General features: G+C 41.0%; 1 protein-coding gene across 1 annotated transcript in view; it reads left to right on the top strand.

Moving 5' to 3' along the window:
* Positions 1 to 24,151, top strand: part of LOC136869182 (scavenger receptor class B member 1) — a 123,204-nt gene extending 99,053 nt beyond the window's left edge. Inside the window, exons 9-12 of the mRNA XM_067144833.2 lie at positions 6,427 to 6,656; positions 8,890 to 9,005; positions 21,571 to 21,696; positions 23,329 to 24,151. Of these exons, the coding sequence (XP_067000934.2) occupies positions 6,427 to 6,656; positions 8,890 to 9,005; positions 21,571 to 21,696; positions 23,329 to 23,532 (676 nt within the window). The 3' untranslated portion in view covers positions 23,533 to 24,151. The remainder of the gene's footprint in view (positions 1 to 6,426; positions 6,657 to 8,889; positions 9,006 to 21,570; positions 21,697 to 23,328) is intronic.
* The last annotated feature ends 3,477 nt before the right edge of the window (positions 24,152 to 27,628 follow it).

The following is a 27,628-nucleotide window of genomic DNA, read 5'->3' as shown; positions in this document are numbered from 1 at the left end:
TAAACTAACCGATGCGGTGTTGACCAATGGCAAAATTTATCAGAGGATCGCAGATAAACCAACATAAGAGAAACTCAGAGTGAACTCCAGTCAGCTTCTCCGATAACAATAATTAAATTATTCCAACCACATAATTGAATAGAGGCGATTTTTGTGATATCATTCCCATGGTGATTAATTGTAATTGTAATAAGTTAAAGTAATGAATTCTTGGAAATGACCCACGCTATCTCGCCATTGGTCAAGATGAGCACGCCATCAGGGACGCCGGCTTAGCGCGCGAAAGGTGGAGGACAGGAATCAAGTGATATCTCCATGAACACCGAACGATATGAGTTCAGAATACGACACAGGAATGTGTATCGCCAGTTTATTAGGTGGGATAAATTAAGAGATCCAAATCCACCTGCATATGCCGATTTAGGATAACCAAACCCCTCCCTATGAGATGACCACGGATGACCCCGGCGGGAAACCATATCGTCCATAAATAACCAGCAGTGGGACCTCACACCACCAAGAGGACGAGTTCGACAGCCGTAGCGGACGGACGTGTTCCTCTCGCTCGCTCTCTCTCTCCTCGCCAGGCGCTCTGTACTTTCCCAGTACTAGTCAGGCAGCTGTACTTGTTAGTACATCTTCGAAAGAGCATTTGTCAGAGCTGAGCACTTTTCAGTGCTCGCTATTTCTCTTTCAGGAGCTTTATTTTTCAGGAGGACCAGGATGGAGAAGTCGACCCTACCAGTGAGGCTGGTCGACTACGACTACGAGGGAGCCGTCGACAAGCTGCTGGACGCGATCGACACGATGGATCCCCCCAGCTATGAACGCCCGGGGCTGGTGGTGTTCAACCGGCTGGGGGAAGACGACCACCAGGGGACGCTCCACGTATTCGACAACCTGAATGCGACTGCGGAGTTCATCGGAGAGCCACTCCTGCCGATCATCGGCATTATGGTTACTACCTGGGCGATTATCATTCGCCCTAACGACGCAGCCAGCTTCAGGGTCTACGAGGAGCGCGCGTCCCAGCAGTTCCAGGTTGCCCGGCTACCAGGACTCAGGGAGCACCTGGACGTCTCGGGCTACCAGGAGGCAGCCTCGCAGACGGAGCCAACGACCGAGGACGACGGCGGCGCTCCCGAGCGCCGCGACGGCGCGACTCCAGTTGGAAAGCTGTACTCCACCAAGTACACGCAGACCAACAAGGCGACAACCAGGGCGAAGTGGTCGCAGACGCAGGCCTACCAGGAAGGGCCTGTTACCCGGGCGCAAACCAGGAACGCGCCCGTGATGGTGGAGAGCAGCACAGCGGTGGAGAAGGACGCCCCCTGGCGTACTGAGACTGCTGCCCAGGCCCAGCCTGCCTGCACGTCTGTCGAGTTGCAGACCTCGATGTGCGCCCCCCAGGACAGGGAACGCAGTCGAGTGTTAGCATCGACCGACGCCACCGCCGCCGCCAGCCAGGAGAAAGAAGAAGATGGCGACGCAGAGGAGCCGGCAGCTACCCCGGGGTCACCAGGCCGGGAGGAGGGCCACCAGGGCGAGGCCTCTTCCCCCGCCGAGAAGCAACCCTTGGGACCGACCGACGCCGCCGCCAGCCAGGGGAAAGAAGAAGATGGCGACGCAGCGGAGCCACCAACTACCCTGGGGTCACCAGGCCGGGAAGAGGGCCACCAGGACGAGGCCTCTTCCCCCGCCGAGAAGCAACCCCCGGGAAGAAGAAGAAGACGACGCCGCACCAGGAAGCAGAAGGCGTCGCTGGCTCACCAGGAGAGGACCGCCAAGCCGCAACCCAGGACTGCTCCCAGGACAGCAGCCAACCGAGGAGCCAATCAGGAGAGGACCTCAGCGGGTAGCGGCAGTCAGGTGAGAGTAAAACGTCCCCCTCAGCAGCTCTTGCAGTGTTTCCGCTGTCTGAGGTGGGGCCACCGTCAGGTTAGCTGTGGACTCCAAGTGAAGTGCAACCGCTGTGGTGGTGATCACCACTACACGGCCTGCGCAACACTTAAGGAGGCGCCGGTGTGCGCCAATTGCGCGGGGGGCCACCCGGCCTCCCACCGCAGTTGCCCAGTCTACAGGGCCATGGCGCGGGCAGAGAGGAGGGAGGCCCGGCGCCATGACCCAGCCCCTTCCAGGAGGCCCCCGCCTCGGCGGGCTTGGCCTCATTCTCCGGGATCGGAGACTGGGTACGAGGTACCCCAAGGAGGTGGAGTCGTGCGGCGGGCCCTAGTGGTACTTGACGCATGGCTCCGCAGCCGGCAAGGACCGCGCTAGTCACAGCAGTGCCCAGACGGACTGATCCCCAGACGATGGAATGGCAAGGAATTGGTGTATGTTTTGTGCATGTTACCTGTTCCTAACTAATACAACCCCTGGTCTTTTTCCAGCCCACATCCTTGCATGTGCTATCAAAAGATGTCAGGTTTTACATGTAGGCTCTTTCTTCTTTCTGCCTATGTGGTTTTCCCCTGACCCTTCAATACCAAACTTCAATACCATATACCTAATACAATATCGCCTGGTAGCGTGTCTAACATGGAAACAGGCAGATACTCCTTGTATCACTTCCCACTCTTCCCTGCTATCTCTTTCTTCTTCTTAGAAATAATAGCATGTCGGAGGCCATGTAGATTGAGTCGTTGGTCACGCGGGGGGAGCGGGCTTCGGGGGCCCCCCCGATAAAAAAAAAACTCACACCACCAGTTGTTACCAGTCACCAGTTGTAACCAGTCGAGCTTCACATCAACCAGTCGTTTGAAATAATTTGATACGTTGACACGGTGACTCTGTAACTCAATACTAGAAAACGCATTATAGATTCTGTTAGAGTTGAAAATACGTTAGTAGTCATGAAGGTGAAGACGAACAGGGATAATTATTCAGTATATCGAGTGTAAATTATCAATATCACTGTATGTGAAATTAATACATTTCTCAACATGTCATATGTTGGAATTTAAAGGATCGACAGGAACGCCGATAATACTTTTTGAAGGCAGTGTTCAGAGCCTGAAATAAATATTTCATGATAGACGGTGTAACAGTTATTGTAGCAGGGAACTGTAGGAGCGAAGCGATCACGAGACGGTTTCGTATACTTCAGGAAGTGCGGATTGAAGAACGCGATACGCGCCGGTTCGAATGAAACGACACTTCGTCGTAATGAGTCACGACGTGTGATTCGGGCTCAAGGAAGAATAATTGTGCAAATGTAATGGGTCTAGAGGCACCTGTAAGTGTTTTTTATTCTTGTATAAATTAGTGTAAATTCTCTAAATAAGGTATTAATCATGGGTAGTCGCCCAGAAGTGTTTAATTGTGTTAAATTTATAAAGTGCGATATGATGGACGAGTAAGTTCCCACGGGGCCATGAGGCTTCTCATCCGCTACGAGACAATGGAATTCTACATAGGAATGAGTACACAAATTTAATATTTGGGGTGTTATCGCAACAAAAAGGGTCCAGTGTAGATTAATTATGCTTACTTAACATGGTCCGCCTCCCGAATCCATGATTTTTAAGATAGACGGACGAACTAATTTATATTAACGTAATAATGAGTTAGATTAATTAATTTGAGTATTTGTTTGTTGTATATAATGTAAATATGGGATATATTTCTTTCAATTAATGCATGCAGTTTGTGTATACTTTGATTTAAGTTCAACTCAAGTGTTAGATTTCTTTTTGTGCTAACCCATTTATTTGATTTTCAATCACTGCGGTGATTATTTGTATGTTAGTATGAATATTTGTACCAGACATCCAGAGTATGAATGTGCCAGAGAGTAAAATTTGTGTTGCGTACGAAAGGTCATAATAATAATAATAATAATAATAATAATAATAATAATAATAATAATAATAATAATAATAATAATAATAATAATAATAATAATAATAATAATAATAATATTTTGTGCGTTTCCAAGTTAAAGTATAATAATCATTACAGTGCTTTGTGAGCGGCAAAGGAAAGTAAATTAATAATAATAATAATAATAATAATAATAATAATAATAATAATAATAATAATAATATTTTGTGCGTTTGCAAGTTAAAATATAATAATAATGATGACAGTGCTTCGTGAATTGCCTAGTGCATATAATAATCAATGTGGAGATGACATGTAGCGTTATAGAATTTAATTCGGGTAGTCAGTTTGATTTTACGTAAATTGTTGATTTCACGTTTTTGGACTTTATCTTAACTATTAAAATTTGTTTTAAAGCGATAGAGGCACGTGAATTAGAATGGTCACGATATGTTAAAAGCCCAGAGTGGTTTGAGCCCATATTTAGAGTTGGAAGTCATGATAGACGAGAATCCGGCATGAAATAAAATTGAGCCGTACTGTTTGTAATGATGAATTAGATGAATCTCAAGGCCTAAGATGATATAAAATGCATATTCCGGTGTTATGAGTGGCAGAATCCACGCACCGAGGAGTAATTTATGAATTAAATGTTTTAAGACTTCCAATAAGAAAAGGTTGGATTTCAAATGAGTAGGAAGGAATAGTTAGCGATCGCCGGCATTGGAGGTATTTGCCCAGCCGCGACGTGCCATAGGTTGTGAGATGTGTCTTGGAAGGACATGTGTCCCCATAAAATTAACGGCAGTACGAAACTGATGGTTGCGGTACCGAATACCGTCTTGTCCCGACCGATATAAAGCAGATCTTGGTGGGTCACAACGGGATTTAACATATGTGACTGAATTCTAAAGAGTGGAGATTAAAACATCCAACTTCCCATTTTAATAATAACAATAATAATAATCCAAGTGAATCTGTTTTAAATCAATTGCTTAGTACGAAAGTAAGCCGAAACTGTAAAAGCTTACGCATTAACCATAAATATCGCTAACGGTAGTGTAACACGTGAAATTAAGTTACTATAATAATCATCATAATAATATGAAAAGGAATAATAGGATGAATTTATTCGATTAATTTGAGAATAATTATGGTGAGATCTAAGTAAACTATTAAATCCATGATGAATAAGTGATACGAAACTTGTAATCTCCACTAATAATAATAATAATAATAATAATAATAATAATAATAATAATAATAATAATAATAATTTATTAGGAAATTGATCATTAAATTGTGCGGATAAATCACGAGGAAGAACGACCCTTCGTTTGAAACGTCGTCAAGGGTTAGCATATAATCATCCCGGATGACAACTGATAATAATCAAATATAGGATTATAATTGAAATTAATGATAATAATAAAATAATTGATGGCAATCACATAATATGATAATGATCAGGTGAAGAATGATAATGATATTATTTAATAATCATAGGAGGATATGATAGGGACAATCGTCATGTGTCGAACTGCTCAGAACCAGATGTTGGGTTTTCACGGGGGAGATTGTTAGCGGTAGATACGAATTAACCCACGGACGGCACATGTCTTCATTGTCTGAGCATACTAATGAACCTTTCCGTACGTCTTGTCGTATTGACAAGTGTAAATATTGAAATAGGCTTTGAGTTAATGAGCTCTACCTGGCATGTTTGTGAATCTGGAAATAATAGGCTAGAGTTTGTCCGTACTATAATTTCCCGTTTTTCGAGGTGATAACATTTCCACGGTGGGTGTCCGGCTCACCAGAATGTACATACCGGAAGTGTCTCATGTCCAAACGGAACGAGGAGATGACAGTAAATAGTTACGTCGTCTCCGAAAGAAGATCTCCAGCGATGAAACGTCCACTCATACGGATGTGAATTTGACCAACTGGGGCGAATTCACCAAATGTTTTACACTACCAGAGTAGTGAGGTAAATCCAAGTAGTAGGCCTATGTCATTTATTTTTCAGGATGGAAGTGTCCCAATGTAATAATTGTCATCATGTGTAGTTTGCAAAATAAGTGAATAAATTGCTCCTCATTGCAATTTCAATAGGAAACAGTTTCCATATCGTTTTATTGTAGTTAGTCCAGTATGCCCACGGAATTTAAGTTGTCACTTCCCAGTCCTATTGTGGAGTCTAAAATTTGTATCCGTGAATGAGCAGTCCCCCGTTACCTTAATTTGCATGCCCCGTTCATCCCTGTGTTCATTTGGTGCGCCGATACATATATTTTGATTTTTTGATTAATTTCTTTTATATTTCATGAACTGATCACCCCTGAGATTAAGGCTAGTCTGGGACTCAGGAGGTGAGCGGGTGCAGTATATCTCACCAGATTCACTATTCTCTCCACATATTGCCATGGCTTGTTAATATTCGTCAAGGATAGTGCCTCAGAGAATATTTATCTGTATGGTATACACAACAACCCATTTGGTAAAGAAAGGCTGCTTGAAACTCATAGCTCGTAATGTCATAATCAAAATCTTTGAGCAAGATGCAGAAGACTATCCTGTATTGAAGAACAATTCTAATTCCAGGGGGATGACTTCAGGGTCGAAGTTCTATGTGTACCGACGAGCTTTCTGTCGCACGTTCCCTGCTCTGTTCGAGAGCGAAGGTGTGGGTCCTGGAGGGTACAGGGCTCTGTGGTACAAGCTGGACAAGAACTCTATGGATCCGTTAGCCGACCAGAACTCTTGCTTCTGTGACAAGAAGAATGAGCAATGTCCACCTCTAGGCACGTCTGACATCAGTCCCTGTTACTACAGTGAGTATAGTGTTGTAATAATATATAGGCTACTGAGACTTTTACGAACCTTGCTATTGAATTTTGGTCTGTTATGCCTTTTCCAAGTGAAAATCTTGTTAGCATCCATAATCAATGTATTGTATGGAATAAGTCCCCTTACTTCATATGCACGTACCATTTTTGTAAGATGATCAATACGTGCCATGAAAAACGAAAAAAGGATTGGCCTTTATTTCAGAGTCCAGGCACACAAGGAGGAAAAAATTCAACATTTGAGCAAACGAAACAAAATGTGATATACAGTAAACTCCCGATTCGTAAACGTCTAGAGTGACTAATACTATTTATTACTATTTGAACTACCGAGCGAGTTGGCCGCGCGGTTAGGTACGTGCAGCTGTGTGCTTGCATTCGGGAGATAGTGGGTTCCAGCTCCACTGTCGACAGCCCTGAATATCAATTTCCGTGGTTTCAAATTTTCACACCAGACAAATGCTGTCTGAGGCTATACCTTAATTAAGGTCTCGGCCGTTTCTTTCCCACCCCTTGCCCTTTATTATCCCATTGTCGCCATAAGACGGTGCATCGGTGCGATTTAAAGCAACTTGCAATATAGGCTGAATAGTCCTGAGGGAATACTCTTGGCCTTCTGAGCCCAAGTTCATGGGTGATAGTTAGAGGCAAGCGGTTTTTTCGGTGTTAACGCACTTCATCTGGTGAAAGTCAAGAATAACGACCGAGAGGATTCGTCGTGCTGACCACACGACACCTCATAATCTGCAGGCCTTCGGGCTGAGCAGCGGTCGCTTGGTACGCCCTGGCCCTTCGGGGCTCTTTATTGTAAACTTTATTGTAAAGTTTGATTATAGGCACCTTGTATTCACTTGTGATACACTTCTATCACATGTTTATTAACTTGTTAATAGGCATAGTTTGGCACGTTCTCCTATAACTGTTGCTGATATTCTAGAATCTAAGAGTTCCAATTATATGAGTATTTAATAATTTTCTGATAACCTACTGGTAATATTTGTTGTATTAGGTTTAGCAGTAAATGCTTGGGAACATTGAAATTTGAAGTTTTCTAAGCCAAGTAGAAGGTTTTATCCCAAAAGTGACTATATATAATTACCAGCATGTTGCTCTGACCGACTGTCGAAAGTTGGAAGTGTTCGGAACTGAAACTCTGAAGGTTTTTCTCATCATTACCATTTAAAGACCCCTGACAGAGGAAAGTTATGGTTCAAAGTTGTTTCTATCTATCGTGAGGAATGCTCGGTGTGCTCAGCTATCTGTGTTTCGTTAGTTGGTTAGCCACTCGTCTCCTAAGCTCAACGTTTCAGGATCGATTCCTGAAATAGTCGGCCTGCAATGAAGGGTGTTTCAATGTGAGAGACACGTGTAGGTAAAGTTGTTGCCGCGTTAAGGAAATCTTTTTCAGAACAGTATTCTGGAAGTCCACCGTCTATTAAGACGATGCCAGTAAAATGGATGTTAAATATAACTTTCAGCGCGTGTAAGCATTTTTTTTTTTTTTGCTAGGGGCTTTACGTCGCACCGACACAGATAGGTCTTACGGCGGCGATGGGATAGGAAAGGCCTAGGAGTTGGAAGGAAGCGGCCGTGGCCTTAATTAAGGTACAGCCCCAGCATTTGCCTGGTGTGAAAATGGGGAAACCACGGAAAACCAACTTCAGGGCTGCCGATAGTGGGATTCGAACCTACTATCTCCCGGATGCAAGCTCACAGCCGCACGTAAGCATTCATAATCGTGGCAACATTCCCTCGAACTCGGGACACAAACTTTCGATCGTCGGACATTCTCGAAATATTATTCTGATAATTTATATTGCATTAGCAAGTAAATGTTGACATTTTTCCTTTACCATTGATGACAACTACTACCTTCCCAGTTTCTTGTACAGACCATACTGTATCCTGGTATCATTTCGTGTGATCTGAATGAAGGACTGACCATCTTACTCAAATATTCTTTAGATCAATCCGATCAAATTCCAAGTCGCTGCTTCCACTACGTAGTTGACGAACAGTGTCTTGTGTAGTCCGGGGTAAAGCCGAATTTCTAGGATGAGAGTAAGGTAAACAACTACAGCGGCCAAACAAGTCACGGACTAGTTTCTGAGACCTATAACACATTGTTTCAGATATTAGTAGCTAGTCTAACAGATGAAAATAATGTAAGTGTAGAGATTTAGGAACTCATTGTACAATATATTTTCTTTCTTTTCAGATATCCCCTTGACCTTGTCCATGCCACACTTCCTCAACGGGGACCGTCGACTAGTGGATGCAGTAGAGGGCCTTAATCCTCTACCGGAGCACGAGTCCTATCTCGTTGTACAGCCGGTACGTACTGTCTCGAAAACAAAACATAAAAAGATTTGAACCAGTGTGGGCCTAGTACACAGTCGGCTGCAATGAAGAGTGCTTAAATTTGGGAGCGATGTGTAGGCTAGATTTATTGCTCGTGTTAAGAACATTATTTAAGAACAGTATTTTGTACGTCCAACGTCTATTAAGACCAAATCAATTAAATTAAATATAACTTTCAGCGTGTGTAAACATCGTTAATTGTAGAAACTTACCCTCGAATTAGGGACACAATCGATTTAAAATAAGGTCGTCGGACGTTCTCGAAATATTATTCTGCGAGTTTCTATTTCATAAGCAAGTAAATGCTGATATGGCTCATTTACCATTGATAACAATTGCTTCCTCCGCAATAAAGGTGATTCTCAATCTGCTTTGAATGCAATTCAAGACAAATATAATTTACAGCCGATTGCTGTTAATCTAAGATCTATTAGACTGCAATAAGCATATGAGCAAGAAATGGGTAAGAGGTCATAACTGTACATAAGGGAACGTGAGAGCGATTAACTTGCCAGAGAAGCTGCGACCTCCACCCACTCTGTTAATATAATGACAAAATGGCCTATGTCACTTTTCAAAAAAGAACTGAAAACGTATACGGAGAATATATGGAATACTATATGGATAACTAGCTCAAGAGGTCAGCATAAAAGAAATATGTTCGTTCAGAAGATCCAAGATAGACTGAGAAGTAGATTACTAACACATTACCATATATTAAAACATCTTTTGTCAGGACATGAAAAAATTTGGTTATATTTTGAGAGGTTTAGAATCAAAACTTAAAAGCCCTACGCTTGTACCTGTGAAATGCCACAAACTGTTTATCATATTTGATTTGAATGTCCCATTTCTTTAAAGAAGTATATCTTCTTCTTCTTCTTCTTCTTCTTCTTCTTCTTCTTCTTCTTCTTCTTCTTCTTCTTCTCGTTCAATTCAGCTTTCCAACCAGGTGCAGGGTCCGCTCTTTGGATCAACGAATGCCATTTAAAGTAATCAGAAGCAACCTTCGGTGTCAGGTGAGCAATCTTCATGTAGATAGGAATTATTAATGCAGTTAAATAGGCCTATGTGTAATATACAATATCCATCACCTTTTAATACTTTATATACTTTATTTCAGAATAGTTGCTGTTATAATGCGTTTGTTAAATTTCTTCATTTTATTTACGAGTCCTCCCAGTTTTATGTCATAGTTGTTATTTAGTTTTGTTATCTATAGCTATAATATTCCATGCGTAAAATAGGGTTTGTATTGGATAATGAATAATGATAATCATTTGGAAATAGCCATAATTAACACGAGTACTGATTTTTATCAATGAAGGAATTCAACCCAAATACGTATGGATGACTACACTATGAACGAACATATGCGTATTATGCACTTACAAAAATTTATATTCGTGAATTTTAACGATCAGAATAATTATGCATCTTATTTATTTATTTATTTATTTATTTATTTATTTATTTATTTATTTATTTATTTATTTATTTATTTATTTATTTATTTACCGTTTCAAGTGTTTCGTCTTCTACAGTGATTTTAATTTGAATAAATAGAATCCGTCGAGGGAGGGTAGCTGACCGGAATTAATCACCATTTAACCAAACGGCAGTTTTCTTTTCTGTTAGAGAATTGTAGGATAAAATAGTACTAATAATAATCTGTCTACGCATTTTGCTTCATTGGTAATATTTGAGTACTTCTTAATAATTTCAAATTAAATTGCAATTTTCATTTCTGTTTTTGCTTAGTAATAACTTTTTATAATTAGGATACGTCTGAACGCAGTTTAAAATTATTGTAGTGTATGCAATGTCTTATTAGAAATTAGCGTGCTTACTCTATTATTGTAAAATGTTTGTGTAGTACGTATAATAGAAGTATCTGTAGAAACTCTCTTACTAGAATTCTGTTGTTGTAATTAGGACCTTAAACAAATTTCATTTGCTTTCATTTTCCTTTTTTTGTGCACAGAATAAGTTATTTTAGTTTCCTTTTCTTTTCATTATTCCGTAAAGAATCGCTAAGGAATGCAATTGTAGGAACTGTGAGTATGTCCAGGCATTAAGGATTATGTGGGAGGAGTTGGAGAGTTTCAGGAATATAATTAGGATTCTATCAGAAGACAGGAAGCAAGGTAGGTCTCCCTCAGACCATATACAGAATACAGTAGGTGTAAAAGAGGTATGGGTAGGAAATAGGAGAATTGTAGAAGACAGGTGGTCTAATGTTTTAAGGGGAAGGAGATTGCAGGCTAAGGGCTCTATTCAGGATCAGAATTCAGGACAGATGTCTGTGAGAAATAGGTACGAGTCACTGTAGGTAGAACAACAGAGGGGAGATGAGGAACAGGGAACTGTTGCTGAGAAGAGTGGAAGTAGGAGGAAAGGAAAAGGTGGGAAATAGAAATGTGGAGTAGAGGATAGGAAAAGGTAGGGGAACAGGGTCATTGAAGGGAGAAAAGGAAGGAGGAAGTATGCAGCCTTCAGGAAAGACAGGGCTGACCAGGAGGAGAGGGGATCAAATGAGGTGGGTAGTTCTGTTAATCCCGATATACCATTTGTTCTTAAATGTAAGCAATTGCCTCTGAATTTAAACTTTTTTCTATCACAATGAATAAGTTACCAGAACAACTTTAAAATTGCGATAAATCTCTCCACTCCGGTGTTTGGGACAGCTGTATGTAGCTTTCACAAGTGTACGCAAATCCATATATGTGTCAAAGTACAACTCCAGTCCACAAATACATCCAATATGGTTTGTAAGGAAACACTATGTCCGGCTCCGCGGTGTAGGAGGCAACGCGTTCGCCTGTCACCCGGCGGCCCCGGGTTCGGGGATTTTAATTGTAAATGATTAATATCCCTGGCCTGGGGTCTGGGTGTTTGTGTCGTCCTTAACGTTCCTTTCCTCACATTCAACACACTACACTTCAGCCATTTACAAAATACACGCAGGTTACTCACATATCGTGCAAGTAGGGGGAAAAGATCTTTCTAGGTCGACGCCCCGAACAAATAGCAAAAAAGAAGAAAAAATGAAACACTATAATTATTGTCCTGATTCCATTCAAATGCCGTAAAAAACCTCGGAAGTGTAACGTTTATTCATAAGATATATTAAATTATTTAAAACGTCCAATTACTTCTTAGTAATTTCTACCATACAAGACAGGTTTACATACTAGTCTATACTAATATTATAAAGAGGAAAAATGTGTTTGTTTGTAACGAATAGACTCAAAAACTACTGAACCGATTTTAAAAATTACTTCACCTATAGAAAGCTACATTGGCAGTGAGTAACATGGGCTGTATTTTATATTCAAAACAATATTCTAGGTGAGGGGCACGGGGGGGGGGAGATATACAAATAATAGGCTAATATATGCAAAATATCGAATTTGTCGTATAAGGCCGAGACAAAGCTCAATTTAATCCTCTTGACGCAAAGAACAAAACACAGTAAGACCTACGGGCCCGAAAACCATGTTTTAAGGCCCTAAAACCAACCGTTACGGAGATATTGGTACCACACTACCCCTGCTCTAGGAATCGGATAAAAGAAATGAACTGCCGTGGCAACACCAGCTCCAGGATTCTAGAGCAGCGAGATTATGTATGTACGTTTGGGCATAGCTGCCAACCAAAATTGGTACATTAAGACTTAATATCTGGAAAAAATATACTGTTGTGTAAGGCACTCATAGGACTCCTTTGGGCGGGGATGGAAAGAGGGTTAAGTATAAAAATCTTACTACATATAAAAATGGATGTATGTGTGTTTGTGTGTAAATGACACATCTCCTCCTAAACCATTAGAGCAATTTCAACCAAACTTGGTACACATATTACTTACTTTTGGAGGACGAGCACTATGGGGGTAAGCCATCCTTAGCGCCCTTAAGGGAGTGGGGGCGGGGGGAGATAGTTATAAAAATAATCGAGAATAGTGTCGAATTCGTATTTTTCGGAGTCGCTGAGTTGAAAAGTAATACTCCAGATTTTTTTAAAAGTCCAAGTTCAGCCCCTTTTAGGTGGGGAGCGAAGGGAATGTGAGATATAGAAATAATTAAAAACAGTTTCGAATTCATAGATTTCAGGGTCTCTGAGATGAATAGTAATACTCCAGATTTTTTGCAAGGTCAAGTGAGGGGCGAAGGGGATGAGATATAAAAATAATCGGAAAACTATATATAAAAATCTTATCTTCTTCTTACTATATAAAAATGGATGTATGTATGTGCGTGACTGTGTGTGTGGGTGTGTAAATGACACATCTCCTCCTAAATCACCAGAGTAATTTCACCAAACTTGGTACACTTATCAAGTAGTATCAGAAGACAAACCGCGTGGGGGTAAGACACCCCTAGCACCCTTATGGGCAGGGGGCGAGGGGCGTGGCATAAAATAATCTAGAATATTATCCAATACATAGTTTTCGTGGTCGCTGAAATGAATAGTGACACTCCAAATTTTTTAAAGTTCATGTTCAACCCCCTTTGGGGTGTGGGTGAGGAGGGAGTGAGATATAAAAATAATCGAATACAGTGTTGAATCTACAGTTTTCTGAGCCACTGAGATGAATGGTGACGATCCAGATGTTTTATCTCTTAGGGGTGGGGGGCGAGAGACGAACAGTCTCATTGACAGTTGAAATCCTTTACATCCTATCTATAGTGCGATGGCAAAATATATATAGTTATCACTTATTAATTTTTGCCGGGATCAAATATTTCCCAGTCGATTCGAGCTTCCATAAGTACGAAGTTTTACTCGAAAATTAAATAATCTAAAATTTGAAATCAAACACATCTAAATAATTCTAAAACTACATAATAGATCGTAACACATCAATCTACAAGTGAAAAAGGAATTCTATAAAAATTCACATCACACATAACTAACTGGTAATACAAATCTTAAAGGTAAATATTCAGAAACTATCCGGGCAACGCTGGGTACTACAGCTAGTCTACAATAAATCACAAAATCTTAACATGTTACAGACATGAAAATTGATATTTGGAATCCCCTTTAAAAATAAAAGAACGCAAATATTCGTTTTCAGAAAATCCACTTAAGGGGGGGTTGTGCGTGAAAAGAAGTGTGGAAGGAGTTGAATTATTTATATGAGGATACATATATCTCAAAAAATGAAGATGGTACAGATTTTAAAATTGGTACTTGGAATCTCCTTTAAAAATGAACACACTTTTTTTTGGAAAATCCACTTAAGGGGGTGAATAGAATAAAAAAGCGGGTGAATTTTTAAAATCAGTATCTTCTTCTTCTATCGCTTTACCCACAACTGTGGGGTTGTGGGTGCGAACTGTGTATTTGACCCTGTTTTACGGCTGGATGCCCTTCCTGACGACGACCGTATGTGTAGGGATGTAATCTATACTTGTATACTAATAGTATAAAGAGGAAAAAATTGTATGTTTCTTTGTAACGGATAGACTCAAAAACTACTGAACCGATTTTAAAAATTACTTCACCTATAGAAAGCTACATTGTCAGCGAGTAACATGGGCTGTATTTTATTTTCAAAACAATTCGAGGGGGCGACGGGGGGAGATATAAAATATTAAAATAATAGGCTAATATAAGTGAAATCGAATTTGTCGTACAAGGACGAGTCAAAGCTCATTTTAAGTCCCTTGACCCAAAGAACAAAACTCGGTAAACCCTACGGGCCCGAAAACCATGTTTTAAGGCCCTAAAACCAACCGTTATGGAGATATTGGAACCACACTACCCCTGCTCTAGGAATCGGATAAAGAAACGAACGGCCGTAACCATGGGCAACGTCAGCTCCAGGATTCTACAGCAGCTAGATTATGCATGTACGTTTGGGCACAGCTGCCAACCTAAATTGATGCACATGTGACTTACTATCTGGAAAAAATAAACTGTTGTATAAGACGCCCAAAGCACTCCTTTGGGCGGGGATGGAAAGGGAGTGAAGTATAAAAATAATAGCCCCGGAGATCTCCGTAGTACAGCGACCAGCGGTTGCCGACGGGCCTCCGTATTTACGTACTGGCTTAGGTTACAGCATTTTGCGGAGTCTTTTACCTATAGTTTAAACTATTTTCTATCAAATCATGGAGTAGTAGTATCACTGATGTTATTAGTGCCGATATTTTGGTCCACTTTTACGTTCATTGTAACCATGAAAACAACCTTTGCACTGTACACAATTGTTAAGATGGTGCACCCTTGACTTGAAAAAATTTCTCAACATTTATACTCAGATTCATTATAATGATGTGCGGCATGAGTGACAAGACCTGAGAATTATAATTCGCGATAATTATAGTAGTTTTTATGCAACGCGTATTTCCTTGATCATTTGTAATAGTTACGAAATGTCGGATCAAACAAATACATTCAATAATATTTATATTTGTGGTACTATCTAGTGGAAGTATACTTACACTAAACCTGCAGCTTTGTGAAGGGAGCAGGTATATCTAGGTAGGAATGAAGGAAAAACATGCTAGCAAAAGATCTTAGAGGTCGACGCTAATTAGGAACTAATATTTAGAGGCCCCCCATGAAGAAAAGAAGAAGAAGATACTTACACTATAATTCCAAACACGACAAATAATTTCTAAGTACTTAAGTAAATACACCAGTGATATAAATATCTAATGAAGTCAGTCAGACCTGTAGTATGAGTAACTAAAGCCAATTTCTGATAACCCGTACGAAGAACGGGTACTTCTGCTAGTTTAATATATACTAGCAAATGTACCCGTGCTTCGCTACGGTATTCTACCTCGTATAAGGATTTCTACGTAAATAAATACCGTGCACACAGTGAGTCTCTTAGCGCCATCTGAGAAACACCACGGGGAGGACCCCATACGTTGTTTCCGACGTAAGGCGCGCGTTTGGGGACTTTGGTGATAATGGCACGCCCCGTTTCATACTGGCATTCACAATCGATTTTGAGATTTTCCACTATAACGGCAGGCTCACTTACCTACTGCCATTCACAATCGAGATCGGGAGTTTTGGAGTTAAGGATTTAAGAGAGCGGTAACACAGGAGAAATTTACGTGCAGGGATTCTTAGATAACCAGATAAGAAGATGCCTTATGGTGTTATTACTTAGGCATGAAAAGGCAAGGCAAAGGCAAGAAGAGGCCCCTTTCCCTAATGCCATGCACAATCGAGTTGGAGAGATTTGTTTATAATCGAGAAATGCGGCTCTATCTAACGTATAAAGAATCGAGATACGACAAAAAAGCATAGGACCAAAGTAGTAGATCTCTCCTAATTCAGCCAAGATTGTGCTATCTGTTTTGTGATACGACTTACCGTTCAGTCACCAATTACCCCAAAAACGAACATTTGCATCATCATTAAAATTGCCTTCATATTTCGACATTTTTCGGGGTCAAAAATTATACATTTGAACAGCATGGAATTTTACCTCAAATGAAAGATTGTCCAGGTTTCGGGATTAACACTCACATGCATACGGAAAAATTAAGGAAAAAACAACACAATTAAGAAAGTCGACATTAACTGAAAATGGGAAAACAACTGAGGACAGCCGGATAGGACAAATACGTAAATACCTAGTTAATGTACTAGTACTGGAAGAATGAAATTTCCCTCACTAAATTATGATGATATGAGTTACGGGCTTAAGAGAGCGGTATCAGAGGAGAAATCCATGTGCAGGGATTCTTAGGTACTCAGATAAGAAGATGCCTTATGGTGTTATTACTTAAGCCTAAGAAGGCAAGGCAGAGCCAAGAAATTAAAGCAGAAAAACAGAAGAAGAAGAAGAAGAAGAAGAAGAGAAATACGGAAAACATTATAGCATATGACAGTAAACACCTTACGGTGTGAAATAATGGGCTACACTCCGCGGTAATGTTAAAATTTTAACATCCTCCCTTACTGCTATTCGAAGACGATTGTAACCTCCAACGGTATTCCATAAACATCCCGCAGAATGGCAGCTTGACGTCTCTCTCACCTTCTACCCAAGGAACAACCAAGAGCTTACAGGAATGATGACGAAAATGGCATTATATTTCTTCCCTGCTGGCAAGCAGCCAGAGACATTGCCGTGGTAATAATAATAACTTCGTGTTTCTAATTCTAGCCGGGTGCAGCCCTTATTAGGCAGACCCCCCGATGAGGGTGGGCAGCATCTGTCATGTGTAAGTACCTGCGTGTTATTGTGGTGCAGGATAGTGTTATGTGTGGTGTGTGAGTTGCAGGGATGTTGGGGACAGCACAAACACCCAGCCCTCGAGCCATTGGAATTAACCAATGAAGGTTGAAATCCCCGACCCGGCCAGGAATCGAACCCGGGACCCTCTGAACCGAAGGTCAGAAAGCTGACCATTCAGCCAACGAGTTGGACGTTGCCATGGTAACCGGTAGGTATGTTCTCGGTCTGCGAGGGTGTTCGTCACCCAAGACAAAAAATAGTAAGTTTCTCCCTCATTTGAAGAGTACGCGAAATTATGAACATAACAAAAGTGGTTGAATATGAAGGCTTGTTTCACACATAGTCTACGGATTTTGCAGAAAATGAGTAGTATAAGAGAAAATTAAAAAATCTGTTCTGGTTTTACTACAAACCCCTAGTCTATTCAGTGATTTTTAAATCATATGCATATCTAAACCTGTTCTTGGATGACTATACTCTAAATATGAAATTTGGTCAAGATCTATCCAGCCGTATCGCCATGATGGTGGAGACGGGCAAACAGACACGAATGTTAAAAACCACTGATACGTTCTTGAGTTGACCTAAAACGGATAGAAATCTAAAAAAATGGCAAACTAATTGTAATTACAGAGAGCGGACACCCTACGATTGTATTTATACAGATTAGGATATCGTATTTAATAGGCCCTCCTTTGTGGTCTAGTGGTTAGTGTATTAGGCCCGAGATCTATTCCCGGCCCTGCCACCATATTTGAAAAGTGGTACGAGGACTGGAACTGGGTCAACACAGCCTCGGAAGGTCAACAGAGTAGAGTGGGGTTCGAATTCCGCCTCAGCCATCCTCGAAGTTGTTTTCGGTTTATCCTAATTCTAGTACAGCCAATGCCGGGATGCTACCTAACTTACGGCCACGGCCGCTTTCTTCCCTCTTCCTTATCTATCCCTTTCAATCTTCCCATCCCCCACTAGGTCCCTGTTCGCATAGCAGGTTAGGTCACCGGGGCTAGGTAATGGACTTGCCCACCAAATGCGTTCCCACCCAATCTTCCATGCTCCAGGACCCTATCCTTGAGGTAGTAGAGGTGGTATCGTTCACTGAGTCCGAGGGAAAACCAGTCCTGAAGGCTGAACAGCTCAAATAATAATAATAATAATAATAATAATAATAATAATAATAATAATAATAATAATAATAATAATAATAATAATAATAATAATAATAATACGAGGGCTGGAACGGAGTCCACTCAGCTTCGGGAGGTCAAATGAATAGAGAGTGGTTCGATTCCCTCCTCAGCCATTCTCGAAGTGTTTTCCGTGGTTTCCCACTTCTTCTCCCGACAAATGCCGGGATGGTACCTAGCTTAAGGCCGCGGCCTCTTCCCTTCTTCTTCCATGCCAATCCCTTCCGATCTCCCCTCCCCCCCCCACAAGGAACCTGTTTCTTCAAAGCAGGTGAGGCCGCCTGGGCGAGATACCGGTCCTCCTCCCTAGTTATATCCCCGACCTCAAGTCTCACGCTCCCGGAAACTGCCCTAAAGGCGGAAGCGGTGGGATCCCTCGCTGAGTCCGAGGGGAAAACCATCCCTGAACGGTAAACAGATTAAGAAATAATAAAATCCATCTCTGTGGTGTAGTGGTTAGCTTGATTAAGTACCATCCCCGCGGGCCCGGGCTCGATTCCCGGCTCTGCCACAAAATTTAAAAAGTGGTACGAGGGCTGGAACTGGGTTTGCTCCGCCTCGGCATGTTAACTGAGTAGAGGGAGTTTCGATTCCCTGCTCAGCTATCCTCCAAGTGGTTTTCCGTGGTTTTCCACTTCCCCTCCAGGCAAATGCCGGGATGGTACCAAACTTAAGACCACGGCCGGTTCCTTCCCTCTTCCTTATCTATCCCTTTCAATCTTCCCATCCCCTATCAGGCCCCTGTTCGGTATAGCAGTTGAGGCCGTCTGGGCGAGGTACTGGTCATCCTCCCCTGTTGTATCCCCCGACCCAAAGTCTCGCGCTTCAGGACACTGCGCTTGAGGCGCTAGATGTGAGATCCCTCGCTGGGTGCGAGGGTGAACGGATTAGGAAAGAAAGAAAGAAAGAAAGAAGATATCACGTCATATTGTGACAAATTTTATTAATTCTTTGACGATATAACTACCTGTATGACCCGTTACGAGCGTTGGTGCTAATTTTGGTACTGATGAGTGGAGGCGTGTAGATTTGTATAATGAACAAACAAACTTACTTTCGATTTTATAGATATAGATTTTTGTGAGTAATTTTGACCGAACGAGTTGGCTGTGCGTTTAGGGTCGCGTAGCTGTGTGCTTGCATTCGGGAGATAGTGGTTGGAATTCCACCGTCGGCAGCGCAGAAGATGATTGGCTGTGTTTTGCCATTTTTTTCACCAGGAAAATGCTGGAGCTGTGCCTTAATGATGACCACGGCCTCTTTCTTCCCAATCCTAACCCTTCCCCGTCCACCGAGCTCGATAGCTGCAGTCGCTTAAGTGCGGCCAGTATCCAGTAATCGGGAGATAGTGGGTTCGAGCCCCACTGTCGGCAGCCCTGAAGATGGTTTTCCGTGGTTTCCCATTTTCACACAAGGCAAATGCCGGAGCTGTACCTTAATTAAGGCCACGGCCGCTTCCTTCCACTTCCTAGACCTTTCCTCTCCCATCGTCGCCATAAGACCTATCTGTGTCGGTGCGACGTAAAGCAAATAGCAAAAAAACCTTCCCCGTCCTTACGTGTTAATGTGACGTTAAACCACTAGGAAAAGAAAATTGAGTAATTTTGTGCAAATAAACATTTTTGACTTTATTAATAATAACAAGAATTTTCAATCATTAACTTTGTAGAGTGCGTTACACATCCTATGGATAGATGCGCGCTTCCCACCCCCCACTCTATTTCTCGAAAACGGTTAGTCATGCGAAAGAAAAGCATATAAAGAAGGTGGTTGAGAATTTTATGAGCTATATGTTTTATAATAATCTCTAATGATATGCGATATTTTTAGAACATGAAAATAAAGGTCTGTGCACGTATTTAGCTCTCCACCTTTCATTCTGAGGTTCAATTCTTATTTCACTGGACTAAGAATGCTTCACCCGAGATCCTCTACATGACGACAATGCATCACATGGAGCTGAACTGATATTTCTTCAAAACCTTCACAATTTTCACCACATCTACCGTGTTTGATCCCTCGATCTTGAGATCCAGAGGGAGTTACTGGCCCGGTGTTGATCCACGACAGCACTTCGGACAAGACCCAAGCAGCCTCATGGTTCAGAGAACCTATCATCAAAACTTGTGGTGTCCGGGCATGTTCCGTTGCATAGACTCTTTAAATGAACCGTGTACTTTCAACCAGAAACCGATCTCACAATTAGTATGTAATATTTATAGTACTAATTTTAGTATTCTTTGCTTGGATTTGAAGATTTCTGGAGTACAAAAAATCGTTAATTTCTATTTAATGGGCATTATCGGGCTACTAATTGAGAGTGCCCTAATTTTTACCGACGGTTGTTTTGTAATAATAATAATAATAATAATAATAATAATAATAATAATAATAATCCACCTCTGTGGTGTAGTTTTTAGCATTATTAGCTACCAGCCGCGGAGGACCGGGCTCGATTCTCGGCTCCATCATGAAATTCAGAAGTGGTACGAGGGCTAGAACGGTGTCCACTCAGCTTCGGGAGGTCAACTGAGTAGAGGGGGTTTCGATTCCCACCTCACCATCCTGGAAGTGGTTTTCCGTAGTTCCCACTTATCCTCCAAGCAAATGCCGGGATGGTACCTGACTTAAGGCCAAGGACGCTCCCATCCCTCTTCCTTGTCTATCCCTCCCGATATTCCCATCCCCCCACCCCCACCCCACAAGACCCCTGTTCAGCACAGAAACTGAGGCCACCTGGGCGAGGTACTGTACTTCCTCCCTAGTTTCAACACCTCAAACCAAAGTCTCACACTTCAGGACACTACCTTTGAGGCGGTAGAGGTGGAATCCCTCACGGAGTCCCAGGGAAACACTAACCCTTGAGGGTAAAGGGATACAAAATAATAATACGGATATAGAAAACTTCTAAGTGCTAATGGTCTTTTGATGAAGTAGCATTCCAGAATTTGCATCTTAAAGAGATTGCTTGGTGTAAAAATATATTTATTACTACAGATCTTACTTATTTTAGCGTTCGTATTATTATTATTATTATTATTGTTGTTGTTATTATTATTCAGTAAGTATCATTACTATATATCAGAAGTACTATAAAATATAGAGGCTGTATTTGACTGTTTGTCTGACTGTATTTCAGGATCTTGGGATACCTCTCAGCATCCGCTGTAAGATCCAAGTGAACTTGGTGATTAAAAAGACCAAATTGCATCCAAAGGTGGCTCCATTCAATGACCTTATTCTACCCATCTTGTGGATAGATTTTGTAAGTATTCCTTAAGTTAGTGTGTATTCTAAACAATACCTGCCGAGCATCACTTGTCATTATCATCATCATCATTATCATCATCATCATCATCACCTTAATCAGTAAGGAGTAAGGACTACATTAGGGTAGATAGGGATGATCAATCCCTTCCCATCGACATAACAAAGTATAATTTCCTATATTTACTTCGTAATTACCTGCTTTGTTATTGAGAACGTTCCAAGGACTTCCAAGGCCCCTTATTTACCAATCCAATCCAAGAGAGTTCCACCCTATTTATGTATGCTAAGATCAATAAATCTCATTAGCATGACATTGAAAATGTCAGTTATATTGCTGTGCAGTGAACAGTGGATATCATACATGTTCCTTTGTGCAATAAAATAGTAGGACACTATAATTTTAATCAAGTACTAGAAATCTGTACAGCATAAACTCGAAATATGGTGCATTACTTCCTTAAAATATTTAAATAAACACTGAGACGTGAACAGTATCTAGTCGGTCAAACACCATGATGTAGACGAATCGTTGAGTCATAGGCTGCCTCCACATGTACCAGTTTGCAACTGCAAAATTGTGCTAATTGAGTGGATCAGTTGTGGTTACAATCGACCACTCTTAACTACAATTGTGTGGTCCTTTGTGGTTATTTGAAGCTCATATCGACCACAATCCAACCACTCTACACCCGTAAGTACACAGCACTGAAATGGGTTTCGAAGAGGAAGCATTGCTGTTGCTTTTGTAATGTCGATGAAGAGGGGTCATCAAAATATACTTCATTGGATCCATCCTATTATAGAAAACAGGAGCGAAAGTCAGTTTCAATTACTGTATCAGTCTTTGAAAATGTACGATTACAAGTTTTGAATTATTTAATTAATAATAATAATAATAATAATAATAATAATAATAATAATAATAATAATAATTAATAGAGCAGAAATAAGAATCACTGGCTGGAAACGAAGCGAACGACTGAAATTAGTGGATGGCGTGTGGTTGGCGTGTAGTCACAAAGTGGTAGGTGTGCGCGAGGTTGGGAGCGCTGTCACTGGCGTGTGGTTGGCGTGTAGTCACAAAGTGGTAGGTGTGCGCGAGGTTGGGAGCGCTGTCACTGGCGTGTGGTTGGCGTGTAGTCACAAAGTGGTAGGTGTGCGCGAGATTCGGAGCGCTGTCACTGGCGCGTGGTTGGCGTGCAGTCACCAAGTGGTAGGTGTGCGCGAGGTTCGGAGCGCTGTCACTGGCGTGTGGGTGGCGTGTAGTCACAAAGTGGTAGGTGTAAAGGCAGCCATAGCAGCTGAGACAGTGACGATATCAATTGGTAACTCAACACCGTGCTAGTCAGCGTCTTGGGAAGCTACGGCATATCAACTTACGAGCCCGCTTTCATACTCGAGTGAAACTCCTGTTTTCCGGATTTCAACATTGTCAGTTTTGAGAAATTATCTTTACATAGGCAATGCATTAAGAGGCTTTTGTTTCACTTGTATGTAAACGATCAATACATTTCATTCATTTCAGTTGCTCCCTGCACATATCGATTACTTCGTTCCTTTCCTCTTCCTTCTGTCATCCTTACATTTCTTCCTACCTTGTTTATGACGTAACTTACGTCTGTTCCAGAACGTGAAGGACCTGCCTTTCCACATCGAGTTGTTAATGACACTGGCCCTATACGTGGGCCCTGTGCTACAGACAAGTTTCACTGTGTTGCTGGCGATAGTGGGAAGTATCATGTTGTTGACAGCCGTCTTCAAGAACAAGAACCATCAGTTCTACAGCAGTGTTGTCGTCGAGGACTCCGTCGAGATAGACCATGACAAGTGAATTATCAGTATTATGTAATTTATTGTTATGTTACGTCATTCCTCAAATATCAGTGGCAAAATACGTTGTTCATAGTCACCGCATTCATTGCAGTCACATCTTCTTTTCAGTTATGAAATAATGTGACTGCTTGAATTCTAAATATCCGTGGAAGTGAAACATTTAGTGTACAAATGCCATGTGAGACAGACTCTGTTTTATTGAGTTTGTATGAGTGAAGTAAATCTTTGATGATATATGAGAGGAATTTTGTGGTGACAATTTTGTTTACTGTTCAGATGGAGATAGCTGGAAATGTCTCCGTCATTTTACCTGCAACTAATCTCTAGCCAGTGAAGTGTTGACTGAAAGTATTTAAGTAAGATCTGAAAAGGAAGGAAGTAGGCCTTTCAACAATGCAAGTAATGTGTATACAGTGAGTGATATTCCCAGTGATAATAAAAATATTTATACGTTCTCAACAGTACAACTTGTTAATGCATTATTTTAAAATTTGCTAACAGTGAATTCATTATCAAAATTGAAATACTGATATTATTTTAAAAATGTATCGATAATGTATAAAGAAAAATTGTGAACAAGTGCTCATTCGAAATGAAACATTAAACTCCTGACTACAATAATTAAAATAACAAATAGTTATGTGCATAAATATTGTTTTATTCTCGCCCACAAACTAAAACATCATCACTGTAACAGAATATGATTTGCATGACTTAACGGAGTTCATTCAAGTGAGGAAACTATAACAAATGTGTTGCCTATTATGATTAGAAATCTTCCTATTTAGCCACGTTTAATAACTACCACTCAATTTGTGCCAGGGGTCCAATGAATACGTCCAAATTTATTATTATTATTATTATTATTATTATTATTATTATTATTATTATTATTATTATTATTATTATTATTATTTATTTTCCACTAATTGTAGTTACAATTTAGGGATGGTGAATGGAGAAAGGGCATAGCCCCACATACACAAAATGCCTCCATCACCACTTAAAATTATAATATACAAATATACAATTACATTCTACATGGTGTTCTTATATGCAGTTACCGTATTTACATAGGCATATTTACATAATACTCACAAGACCTGTTCAACATTCAAGTCATTCGACACCCCCCCCAACACACACACACACACAGAGTCTCTCTCTCTCTCTATCTCCCTCTCTCTCTCTCTCTCCCTCCGTCTCTCTCTAGAAACCCCACATATATTTTAGCTAGGCCGGCTCACTCATACCCATTTACCGTCTGAATCACTCGGGACCCCATAACTTTCATCCATCCTCCGACTCATACTGAACATTCTCACAGTAGATAAATTATGTTTTGTACAGAGGGTTTCGTTATATATACATCCTTTTTACGTCTTTACAAAATTTTTCTGCAGGTAGTTCTTTTATCTGCGGTGGGAGTTCATTCCACAACCGAGCAGAACGACTAAAGAAGCCACTTTGATATGATGCTGTTCTTGCAAATGGAGGGAAAAGGGACACACCTCGACCTCTTTGAGCGGAACGATAGTTCAGCTGTAAGCGATTGAAAGGGTTTATATGAATGTTACCTGCGAGGGATTTTCTCAGGAAAGTAATATCTATTTGTTTACAGAGGGATGTTATGGAGGGCAGTGACCTGGCTGTATTTAAATGGCCGTGTTGAGTAATTAGTCGTTCTGCTCGGCGTTGAACTCTCTCTAGTTTCGTCATGTTCTCCACTGTAGTAGGGTGCCAGGAAGGAAGCCCGTACAACAGTATTGGCCGTACTAATGACAAATAGGCTGTCTGAACGGCTTTCTTCCTGGCTCCCAGTAGAGATCTGCGGATGAATCCCAGGACTCTGTATGCTTTGCACCTTATTTCCTCAACATGCTTATTCCATTTTAAATTGCTGCAGATGTGAATGCCAAGCAATTTTATTGAGGTACAAGGCATCAGGTTTTTACCACACAGTGAAATTTCGTGTTGTAACTGTGATCTTGCTCTAGTAAAGCGGATATATTTACATTTCTGTACATTTATACACATTCTATTTATTTTGCACCACAGAACCACGTTATCGAGATCTGGCTGTAACTTATTTACGTCGTTCTCATTGCGAATGGCTCTGTAAATGATGGTGTCATGAGCGTACTGTGCCATAGAAGACGATACACAACCTGGCAGATCCAGCGTACAGCAGCGGCCCTATCACACTATCTTGAATCACACCCGAGGTGACTGAGGTTTGTTTTGACCTGGCCCCACTGAACGTAACGCTCTGCGTCCGACCTACCAGGAATGATCGAAACCATGCCTGCAGGTTGCCTTGAATGCCATACTTGTTAAGTTTTAACAACAGTCGTTGATGAGGTACCTGATCAAAGGCCTTACTCCAGTCGAGAGTTACGCAGTCCACTTGGGATATATTAGACTGGTCCAGGGAATGTTGCCACTCATCAATTACTGTTGTTAAAAGTGTAGTACAGGATTTTCCAGGGAGGAATCCATGTTGGTTGTTATTCAACAGGTTTCTCTGAGTTGGTTCTTCAGCTTCATTGAAATCTTTAAAATAAGCATTTAACTTGAGTGTGAAAACGGGCTCGTAAGTTGGTATGGCATACCTTCTCAAGATGCTGACTAGCATAGTGTCCATAATTCTCGTATTAAAATATACGGCTCTCAGCACGTATGTAAATGTGTAAATTTTTAAATAAACATTTTATTAACATGTCATCCAATTAAATATTATACCATGAAATTATTTAGGCCTATATTAAATATGCTATTTAATAATAGCATATGACTTCCTATGCAGCAAAATTAGTTAGACGCCCGTCTTTCTCAAATCAAGGTATTTATTTAAAAGCAAAATAAAATATAAATTTTATTAACACACATAATTTTTACGTACATTCCCTGAAATTCATTATTTTATTTTTAATAATATGGTAACTTTCAGTGCTTAAGATACCGGGATTTCGGATGGTACAACTAATATTAAAACAATATGAAAGACCATATTGTGTTTTTAAAAGAACTAATTTTTCCCTATGGAACTTCCGGATAAGTTCCCTTCCCTTTGGAGCTAAGGTGTATAGCGTGTCTTCCTTTCCAACTCTTGAATAACCCACATACAGCTGACTAAGGGGAAAAGCACCATTACTGAAGACGGAGTCCTACAACTTTAAGGGATTGTTCTTGTGCCTTGTTGATGCAATAAAACACGGGACTGAAGACGTCTAAACTGAAACGGTATATCCGAAGGGATGATTTGAATCCGACGAATGTATACTACTTCGCCAGCGGTATGTCCAGTCATAATGGGGTCTTCAATTATATTCGGCATCAGTTTCTTGACTGAGAGTTGTGTCCATTGCAGAGGGAAGGAGGATTCATATTCCTGATAAGGACTCCAAAGTTCAAAAAGGCTGTCGTGTAGTAGACAGCCTTATCTGTAAGCCTACTAGATGTCGTGTCGATGGACTTGTAAATGTCTATAACAACGAGTAATTCTTATAAAAATTGCTTGTTGATGACGTTGACAGCTGACACGTTGGCCGTACAGTTAGGAGAGCGCAGCTGTGAGCTCGCATCCGTGAGATCGTGGGTTCGAACCCCACTGTCGGCAGCCCTGAAGATGGTTTTCCGTGGTTTCCAATTTTCACACCAGGCAAATGCTGGGGATGTACCTTAATTAATGCCATGGCTGCTTCCTTCTCATTCCTAGGCTTTTCCTGTCCCATCGTCGCCATAAGAGCTGTCTGTGTCGGTGCGACGTAAAGCAAATATCAAAAGAACTGCTATTTGACATTGCCATGCGTGATCTGTGAAATGCTGAGCTCACCTACGAAAAAGATTTCAGATTTCTGCCTGCCGTATTGTAGATTTGACAGGATCACACAAACAAACACACACACACGAATACTTGACAAATACACACCTTGACCGATATATGTATTATTACTATTCCTTGTTTATTGTTATCTATATCATCATCATCATCATCATCATCATCATCTGTTTACCCTCCAGGTTCGGTTTTTCCCTCGGACTCAGCGAGGGATCCCACCTCTACCGCCTCAAGGGCAGTGTCCTGGAGCTTC

Source organism: Anabrus simplex, chromosome 1 (assembly GCF_040414725.1).
Source record: "Anabrus simplex isolate iqAnaSimp1 chromosome 1, ASM4041472v1, whole genome shotgun sequence".
In the NCBI taxonomy this organism is placed as follows: domain Eukaryota; kingdom Metazoa; phylum Arthropoda; class Insecta; order Orthoptera; family Tettigoniidae; genus Anabrus; species Anabrus simplex.
Note: the sequence above shows the minus strand (reverse complement) of the source record. Positions and strands in the feature narration are given on the sequence as shown.